We start from the raw sequence: 10,835 nt of genomic DNA, 5'->3' as shown, positions 1-10,835 counted from the left end.
CTCATCTAGTGGTGATAGCACAAGGGACAATTACTTCTAAGGAAAGGGAAGGTGTAAGCAGTATGCATGGACAAGGCTATAAATGTATTAGATTATAAAGGTTTCCCTGGTCAGAGTAGTACCAGGTCATTTTACTACTATCAAAATGTTGAGGAATTAAAACCCTAGGTATATGGGTCAAATAGGTTTTTTTCTTTTAGTCTGAATAGAGTATCAGTATAGTTTTACAGATAACAATATTAGTTTAACCAATATTTTCACAATAAGAGGTATGTTAATAAAATAAATAAAATGAGATGTAATTATTTTATACAAAAATCATGAAATAATGTCAGTATTGAATTCAGGGGCTATAGATCGGGTGTAAAGTTTAAGGATATTAAGCATATTGGGTTCATGAAAACTATTTCGAATTATCTTAAAAAAAATTATAGCTGAAAATAGGATAATGATACTATTTAGGAGACACATAGGAAAGCTTTATTTTTATAATGTGAATAAAAATTATTATCGGATTTATATTAGTCCATAATAATGTGTTTACTAAGGTTTAAGGGTCTGAAAAAAGAAAAGATGTTAGGAAATAACAAGGATATTCAATACAGGAACCTGATGATTGATTAAATGTTGAGGTGAGAGATCAGGAATATATGTTATAAAGGTTCAATTACCAATTTTAAAATATGTGCTAATTGATAGTCCTAGATGACCATGGTAGAAGTAAAGTACTATAATTTGATAACTTTAGCTATTTAATAAAGACCTTTTTTTTTTTAAATTTAAAAGTGCGAGTAGAGCAGTGTACACATGATACCCTAAGGTCTAATCTATTATTGATTAGATTAAGATTATTTCTAAGTTTAAAAATTTCATATATTTCCATAGAACACAATTCACATCCATATCTATTATTTCTATAAGGTTGAGCTTTTCTTATAATTTCCCATTTAAGGCTAAAATTAATACCATTATCTTTTAACTCCCAAATTTTACTTGCCAATGTCGTACTATTTGCCTTATGTCTAAATCTAAACGAAGACTTATGGTTATATATTCTCTGTTTCAGGTTAATACTACATCCTATATAAATATAATTCTCGGTTATTGTACTAATGATGCATCTGTACACTACGTTACGGGTGCAACAAAATCCAAATAAAGGACAATGGGACTTTTTTCTACAGTTGCACATGATGGGGTTATCAACCCCACCTATATTATTTCTAATATCTCTATTATTATTATTACTACAATTATTTACACTAATATCATTTATCAATTCTTCAATTCTATTATTAGGTATATATTGATTATTACCATCATTATTTAATTCATTTCTTGATGTGCTATCAGTTGGACTTATTCTTTCAACATTAGGCATATTGATATTATATGAACTAGGTCCTTGATCACTATTATTTCTATTGGAGTTGGGCCTATCATCAACTTCAGTTAAAACCGCAACGTCATTACTGATGCATTCTATTTGTTGGTTGAAATTATGGTTGGTAGGACTAAGTATATTGTTACTATCTTCATAATTTCTTTCGCCATTGTTATTTTCACTTCTATTTGTATAATTATTAGTAGCATCATTATTGGTATTAGCTAGATTATTATGTGTATTCATATGACCACTATTTGTAACTTCATTTATTCTAGCTGACTTGATGTTCTTTTTGTTTAACCTAGCTATGATTGTACCTACATTAGGAAGGGTAGAGTAAGAAATTCTGACTGTATGACAAGAGAAGATTCTACTATATCTGTGGGAAGAAGGGAAATTTTTTTGTAAAATATTCATAATTTTTTTGTAAAATATTCATAATTTTTTTGTAAAATATTCATAATTTTTTTGTAAATATTTGTGGATATTGCACAGTTGAAGGGGATATTTAACCAGATCGAGCTTTTATTTTTTCTCTTAAATTTATTGCGTGGGTTATAAGATAATTCGAAATAGTTTTCATGAACCCAATATGCTTAATATCCTTAAACTTTACACCCTATCCAGAGCCCCTGAATTCAATACTGACATTATTTCATGATTTTTGTATAAAATAATTACATCTCATTTTATTTATTTTATTAACATACCTCTTATTGTGAAAATATTGGTTAAACTAATATTGTTATCTGTACAACTATACAGTTACTCTATTCAGACTAAAAGAAAAAAACCTATTTGACCCATATACCTAGGGTTTTAATTCCTCAACATTTTGATAGTAGTAAAATGACCTGGTACTACTCTGACCAGGGAAACCTTTATAATTTAATACATTTATAGCCTTGTCCATGCATACTGCTTACACCTTCCCTTTCCTTAGAAGTAATTGTCCCTTGTGCTATCACCACTAGATGAGAGACAATAAAATCAGAGACAGTTAGAACTTTTGTCTAGAATCAATTACTAGCCTGATAGACTCGGCTATGTCAAGATGGATTTATGTATTCTTCCTCCCACTTGGATTTTTATGTATTCTTTCTCCCACTTGGATTTGAAATGTTGCCACAATTATAATATGTCTATTCTACTGTAATTTTCTGCATTTTCGTGCAGTTGAAGATTGCTCTTCATATTGCATTTAATGTAATGCTCGCATTACTTAAATAAATGGAGTAGCATGAAACGTGCGTACTGCAATCATCTTTGAAATCCGTGTTGCTTATTTTGATTTATATATATATATATATATATATATATATATATATATATATATATATATATATATATATATATATATATATAAATATATATATATGAAAGAAGGTTTGAAAATGCACTTATTTTAAAGATTTTTATTTACTTAACCGGTTTCACGTTTTTAGAAAAAGGTTATCAAAAGTCTTTGAGAATAATAGAAAATGTTAAAAAACAGTTTGAGTATTAAAATGCATATATACATTCTTTGATGATAATATGTATATATAATGATAATATATATATATATATATACATATATATACGACGTGCTTCTTTCAGTTTCCGTCTACCAAATCCACTCACAAGGCTTTGGTCGGCCCGAGGCTATAGTAGGAGACACTTGCCCAAGGTGCCACGCAGTGGGACTGAACCCGGAACCATGTGGTTCGTGAGCAAGCTACTAACCACACCGCCACTCCTACGCCTATATGTATAGACATACATAAAATCTCTTGCGTGAATTATCACACAATCATATATACTAGCACACACTCATGTTCACACACAAACGCATACATAAACTCACATTCACAGACATTCAAAAACAATCATATACACCTCTGCTGAGGGGTTGAGAATACGTATATATAGAGTCAAGATGAAAGAGAGTGTACTAGAATGTGGTCACAATTAAAAATAATAAATATGACGGCAATGAAATACTACCAAGAATGATCCAAATTGCTATTTTGTTAAACTAGAAAAGTTCTGCGAAATTCTCCCGCCAATTTTCTTGAGACCATTGTTATTCTAATATTTGTAATATAAAATTAAGTTGAGAAAATATCTAGAGGAGAGTTTCGGAATAAATATTAAATATCATAGCGAAATAAATAGATGACTGCGGAGAAGGAAAGAAAGCGAGTAAGATGATAAGGATGAGGACGACGACGACGACGAAGACGACGATGAGGGTGAAGATGATGGTGATGATGATGACGATGGTGATGATGATGACGCTTATGGTGTTAGTGATAGTGGATATGAGGACAAGGCAGAGGAGGCGGAGGACGTAGTTAGTGCTAATAACGATGATGATACTAATGGTGATTATGGTGATAATGATGATGACGGTGTTGCCAGTAATAAAGGTATTGATGAGGATAATTATAGTGATGACGATGATGATAATGATTCTCATGATGAGGACAATGATGCTGGTGAAAATTCTGATGACGAATATATTTAAGAGCTTCATGGCATAGACGTTGGTAGTGATGAACGAAGAAAAGGATTATGAAGAAATTTACATAAAAATGAGATTTAAGAAACAACCAAATGAAGGAACGGGAAACCAAATGCAATAGAATCTGGGACAAGAAGAAGAAGAAGAAGAAGAAGAAGAAGAAGAAGAAGAAGAAGAAGAAGAAGAAGAAGAAGAAGAAGAAGAAGAAGGAGGAGGGGGAGGAGGAGGAGGAGGAGGAGTGGGAGGAGGAGGAGAAGAAGAAGGAGGAGGAGTGGGGGGAGAAGAAGAAGGAGAAGAAGAAGAAAAGGAGAAGACGGAAAAGAAGGAGGAGGAAAAGAAGAAGGAAGACGAGAAGGAAGAAGAAAAGGTGGAGAAGGAAGAGGAGAAGAAGAAGAAGAAGAAGAAAAAGAAGAAAAAGTAGAAGTAGAAGAAGAAGAAAAAGAAGAAGAAAAAGTAGAAGGAGGAGGGGGAGGAGAAGAAGAAGAAGAAGAAGAAGAGGAGGAGGAGGGGGAGGAGGATGAGGAGGAGGGGGAGAAGAAGAAGAAGAAGAAGAAGGAGGAGAAGAAAGAAGAAGGAGGAGGAGGAGGAGGGGGAGGAGAAGAAGAAGAAGAAGAAGAAGAAGAAGAAGAAGAAGAAGGAGGGGAGGAGGAGGGGAGGAGGAGGGGAGGAGAAGAAGAAGAAGAAGAAGAAGAAGAAGAAGAAGAAGAAGAAGAAGAAGAAGAAGAAACATGTAGACAGCCAAGTAGTACAAGAAGCTGCAGAACAATAAAAGTGGTAGCAGAAGTTGGTCATGATCAAGTAGAGGTAGAAAATGGAAAATATCTGGCCTAACGCTCAGCATTGATCTAGAGGTAAACATGATACATGATATACAGCGTGAATTACAAACACAATTTGATACAATAGCATTCATGCATACATGCACAAAGGGACAGACACACGTACCTATATACAAACATATAGGCGTAGGAGTGGCTGTGTGGTAAGTAGCTTGCTTACCAACAACATGGTTCCGGGTTCAATCCCACTGCGTGGCACCTTGGGCAAATGATTATTACTATGGCCTCGAGGCCAACCAAAGTCTTGTGAGTGGATTTGGTAGATGGAAACTGAAAGAAGCCCGTCGTATATATGTATATATATATATATATATATATATATATATATACATGTATGTGTGTGTATATGTCTGTGTGTCACTGTTTGTCCCCCCAAATCGCTTGACAAACAATGCTGGTGCGTTTACGTCCCCGTAACATAGCGGATCGGCAAAAAAAACGATAGAATAAGTACTAGGCTTGCAAAGAATAAGTCCTCGGGTGGATTTGCTCGACTAAAGGTGGTGCTCCAGCATGGCCACAGTCAAATGACTGAAAAATGTAAAAGAGTAAAGAGTATATGCGTGTCCTGAATGTTTCACCCTCAGCTATCAAGCTCTCATACATTCTAAGTGTGTGAAATGTTCCCAAAATCTCATTCACAGATTCTCAAGCAATAAAAATCATCATTAGAAAGACGGAAGAGAGAGATTGAAATGAAGGATGGGAAAATATTGCAGATTTAGAAGTATATCGTGAATGAAATAATATAAAAGAAGACTGATTCAACTTACAGAGATGTTAAGTTGGACAGATTCTGGAAGGTGCCGTTTTTCATTGCCTTGATATTATTAAAACGTAAATCTCTGGAACATAAAATTGAGTTAAGATGAATTCATTTGGAACAGATTTGTGACAGAATATAAAATATTATGACTTAACAATGAGATGAGGGAAGAGATTGCGATAATGAAGGGCTTCATAATGGTGATGTTGATGATGATGTTGATAATGTTGGGGATAGGTACGCTGAAAATTACGGTCATGAGATAGAGGACAAGAGAATATAACAATAGAGTTGCTGACGAAAATGTTATGAGGCTGATAATGGTGGTAATGATGTTAATGTTGATTATTAATTATAAGGATTGTCATGTTTATGGTGATGATGAATACGAAATTCATGACGATGCTGAACATCATACTAACGATGATGATGTTGGTGGTGATGATGTTTTGTCAGTGGTGAACATGATCGGGTCCAAGATGGGGCATTTGAAGAAAGAGTGGGAGATGATTATGGATAAGAAGCGGAAGAAGAACGAAAAATAGGAGAAGAAGAAAAGGAAGAGAAATAAAAGAAAGAAGGAGATGAGAAGTACACCAAGGAAAACGAGAAGAAAGGGAAGAAGAAGAAGAAGAAATAGAAGAGGGAGAAGAAAAAAGTAGAATAATAAAAGAAATGAGAAGTATACGAAGAAAAACGAGAAAAAGAAGAAGAAAAAAAGAAGAAAAAGAGGAATAAGGAGGTAAAGAAAGACAAGAAGAAATAGAGGAAACACAAAAGTAAGATGAAGAGGAAGCTGAAGAAAACTAGAAGAAAGGGGAAAGAAGAAAATGAAGGAGAAGAAGAAGAAGAAGAAGAAGAAGAAGAAGAAGAAGAAGAAGAAGAAGAAGAAGAAGAAGACGAAGAAGAAGAAGAAGAAGAAGAAGAAGAAGAAGAAGAAGAAGAAGAAGAAGAAGAAGAAGAAGAAGAAGAAGAAGAAGAAGAAGAAGAAGTGACATTCGATTTTCTGCTAAAATATATACCTATATCCAGTAGGAAAGATTATATAAGAATACTCTTGGAGTAGACTAGCCGTTGATACACAGAATGTGACGGAAGGCGTTCTTATTTATATGAAGAATATCTAATTGGACAAACTCGGCCCTCGACGCACACTCCGAAAAATATTTAAATCAAGACAAAACCCACCGACCAACAAACACAACTAGCTTCGAGGAGGAACTCTATAATATAGTTATAAGGTGACATTGAGGAAGTAACCTAGCAGACAAAATAATCATGAACAGTAGAATAGGAAATAACTTACGATTTCGAAAAAGCTCCAGGGATATTTGTGCCAGCAGACAAATCGAGTAACACATAGATTGTCAACGCTGTTCTATATAAGAATCTAATGAGAGATCTATTGACACGCTAATAATGACATTAATGAAAATAAAGAATAGAGAATTACGAATGGCCAGAGAACTAGTTATAGTCGATAGAACCGATTCCTATGTAGCTAGAAAACCCAGGATTACGCTTAAAGACCACAAACCTAATATTGTGACTGGCCGATCAGTTATATTGATTTGCCCGTCGATATGAGATATATGGATTATTAGGAAGAAGATCAATGATATAGGAATTCCCGCCCTTAAGTCTAAAATTAGATTAGCCCTGTGGACAGACACCCGAGAGGTAATTTTTTGGATTAAGCAAATTAAAATACGTTTTGCCATATCTTCTAATATATAACATTCTATGATCAGTCTGTCCGATTTATTTGTGTATTTACATGACTATGTGTCCACGCACAGCGCCTATTCTTATATATTTTTACAGATGTGGAAGTATATATGAAGAGAAATGTATGTCTGTGTGAGCGTATCAAACCACGAAGATGCACCTATAGTTGTGTGTTAATGTGGGCCTGTGTATAATATATAGATATATGCGCAGGACTGTGTGAATATGTGTGGGCGTACGTATACATATAGGTATATATGTTGGACTGTGTTCATGCAAATACTATGAGTGTATGTCTATCTTTATGTCGATATTTATGAGTGTACACGCACCAGACCATAAAGAGTGCGTTTGTATATTCATATCTACTAACGGTTATATATAATAATGTTTTTTCTCTGTATTGTATATTTGTTTCTTTCCCTATTTTCTATAAGTATGAACCAGCATCTGTCAATTTGCCATTTCTATCTACAAACCTCTAAGTTGTGCGAAGCAGAGTTTCTTTTAATCAGATACACTTGAAAATCACCTGAGGAGACACATCTACACCGAGGGAAGCAACTAAACCAGTTATACAGTATCCTACACGCAAGGGAACGATGGTAGACAGGTCGAAACGATTGTAGTGATCAATTATGATTCTTCTAACTTATTTCTAGGCACAAGGCCCGAAATTTTGGGGAGGGAGCCAGTGGATTAGATCAATCCCAGTACAACTGGTACTTAATTTATCGACTCCGAAAGGATGAAAGGCAAAGTCGACCTGTGCGGAATTTAAACTCAGAACTTAAAGACAGACGAAATACCGCTAAGCATTTCGCCCGGCGTGCGACCGATTCGGCCAGCTCGCCGCCTTGATTTAGATAAATACTGTCAGGCATCTAGTTGACTCAGACAATGAAGAGATGCTGTATTCGTTGCAGCATAGTGATACTGAGATGCCTCGCTTGTTCAAAGTTCTTCTCATCCTCTACTGTCAATGCCTGTAAAAAACTGGAAGCTGTTGACAGGGATCCAACATGAGCAGCTAAACGCAGAAAGCATACAGAGGGTTCTAATGTCGTTGTAACTCAAAACTTTGATCAAAATATCCAAGAAACAGTTGATAAGATCACTAGAAAGTCAATCAGAGCCATTACGCTATTACAAAGGACATCAGGGTTTCAGAATGCAACATAAGAAGAGTTGTTCATGAAGACACTCGCTAATGGTCGGATGCGGAGGAGTCAGTTCATGTTTGATGTAACAAGAGAAATCGTTCAATCCGTGAACAGCGTTGCTAAACAAGTTACACCACTAGGAGCCTAGAATGCTTTGGTTTCTCTCCGAGGAGCAAAACTTCAATCAGTACCAAATTGTAAACCGAAGGAACGGCAAAGGTTTTTAGAGACCGAATGCTGCTCTAACTTCGCAGCAAAGGTCATGTCCCTGGGAGTCGTCAACAGTGATGGAGACGTCCTGTCCCCTCACACACGCACACACTCACACACACACACATATATATATATATATATATATATATATATATATAGCCATAAACTTTAATTGTATACAATATAGCAACATTGTTTAAAACATTTAACTATAGTACTACATGATAAGACTTACCCTGTTTCATTATCAATGGTTTGCTAGTGGGCGACCCCCTTAGTTGTCAGCTAACATCTTGTTTTAAATTTCCCTTTACCAAACCTCATGATATTGCTTCTAATAAATCTTGATTTTTATGACTATACCAACTATGATTTCTGTCTGCTCACTCAGCCCTACTGCTAACAGATACTGCGCTTTATTCTCTCAGCCTTTGATATACAAGGATTTGATAAACTAGTCTCTAAATTAAAACTGACCCCATAAAAACAAACAAAAACAGTGACAGGCAGAGTCTTCTTGATAATTTAGTAACTTATATGCTGTAGTAGTGGCAACATGTTCTTTGTCTATCTCCTTAACTTCTTGGAGATTTTAGATATAATTATACTAATGTGTCCATCTGTTCTAATTTAATTCTATGTCTTTGTGCAGCTGAGGATTGCTATGCATTTTAAATTGATGTAATGATTGGATTGTTCAATTAAATGGAGTTGAACGAAACAATCGTACTACATTACCACTGGATATCCTTGTTGCTTATTTTGATATATATATCCGTGCCTTCCCCACTCTCACCTCCCCCACCTCCCAACACCATCACACCACACCACGCTACACCATACCACACAACACATCATCCATGTCGCACAGCCAGCGAAATTAATGATAACTACTCTTTCCTCCAAACTCAGCATGTAAAAACAAGTGGGATTTCAACTTAAAATGCAAAGAGTCAGAGAAATACCAAAAGGCACCCAGTCCAACATCCCTACACTTCGTCTAGTCCACTGGTCTGATTTGATATTCGAAAGTGTGTAAGGTGAAGACGACCTGCTCGAGTTTTGAAGTCGGAGTACTGAGTACTAGATCAAATACCACAAGCTATCATTCTACGCAAAGGTCTGCCGATTCAGCTAATTTGCGACTAAATTATGAATTAGATTATGAAAATTTAAAATCACTAAATAATATATATCTGCAGATATACGGATTTCTGTTTAATTCAGACCATCCCAAATATGTTGAGAAGTGGGTAAGTCGATGGAATCGATCGAATTGAAATATTTTATTTAAACTGAAAACATGAAATGATTAATGCAATATAATTTTTTCTACTCAAGGCACAAGGCCCAAAAGTTTTGGGGACGGGGTCAGTCGATTACATCGACTCCAGTACGCACTCGAAGGGATGAAAGGCAAAGTCGACCTCGGTGGAATTTGAACTCAGAACCAATTAATGCAATATAATACAATTTATTTAATCTTAGTTTATACTCAGGAAGAGTCGAACTCATTCGTTACAACCTAGGTGGTTTTATTAGTTGAACTGGAACAGACCTATCAGCTAAAACTTCAGTAAAGCTTAAACAATTGTTTAGAATTATAACTTATGTGAGTTTATTTCTAAAAAGATGCAGCCCAAATTTTACTGATGACATCCTTAATAAAAATGAAACGTTCATAAGCTGTGCACACCGGACTATTTTACATTTTTCATTTACGTAATTTAAGAGTCAGGCAATCTAGATGGCTCTCGTAATTATCAGCAGTTTAATTAGTTTAACAGTATCAAATAATGTTGCGAAATTCGGCATCCTGACACCAACGCAACTCCAACAGTCAAGTCAGCAGTCGGGAAACGGAGTCGGGTGGGGACATCCCAGCAAGCCAGCATGATTAGAATGGAAGAAGTAGTCGTACCCGGTCGGATGTCTTGCGTAATGTGGTTCTTCGTTACCAGCTGCACTTTGACTGGTCACATCTTATCTTTACACCGAATGTCTTTGTTGCCAAATCCACATCTACCGTTCACATCCCTCGTCGCCTGACCTCACACAAACTGTTCACATCGCTTAACTCTCGTCACCAAATCTTCACATCATCGAACTCTCATCGCTAACTCTTCACATCGCCCAACTCTCATCACCCAGCTCTTCACATCGCCCAACTCTTCACGCTGCCCAAAACCCATCTTCAACTCTTCCCAAAGCCGAACTCTCATCGCCAACTGAC

General features: G+C 35.7%; 1 protein-coding gene across 1 annotated transcript in view; it reads right to left on the bottom strand.

Moving 5' to 3' along the window:
- The window catches only part of LOC106878986 (uncharacterized), a 114,751-nt gene that overhangs the window by 92,586 nt on the left and 11,330 nt on the right, over window positions 1-10,835 (bottom strand). Inside the window, exon 3 of the mRNA XM_089346680.1 lies at window positions 5,506-5,577. Within this exon, the coding sequence (XP_089202806.1) occupies window positions 5,506-5,577 (72 nt within the window). The remainder of the gene's footprint in view (window positions 1-5,505; window positions 5,578-10,835) is intronic.

Source organism: Octopus bimaculoides, unplaced genomic scaffold, assembly GCF_046866305.1.
Source record: "Octopus bimaculoides isolate indiv1 unplaced genomic scaffold, ASM4686630v1 contig90, whole genome shotgun sequence".
In the NCBI taxonomy this organism is placed as follows: domain Eukaryota; kingdom Metazoa; phylum Mollusca; class Cephalopoda; order Octopoda; family Octopodidae; genus Octopus; species Octopus bimaculoides.
The sequence above is the reverse complement of the archived record's forward strand: the minus strand, read 5'-3'. Positions and strand labels throughout refer to the sequence as shown.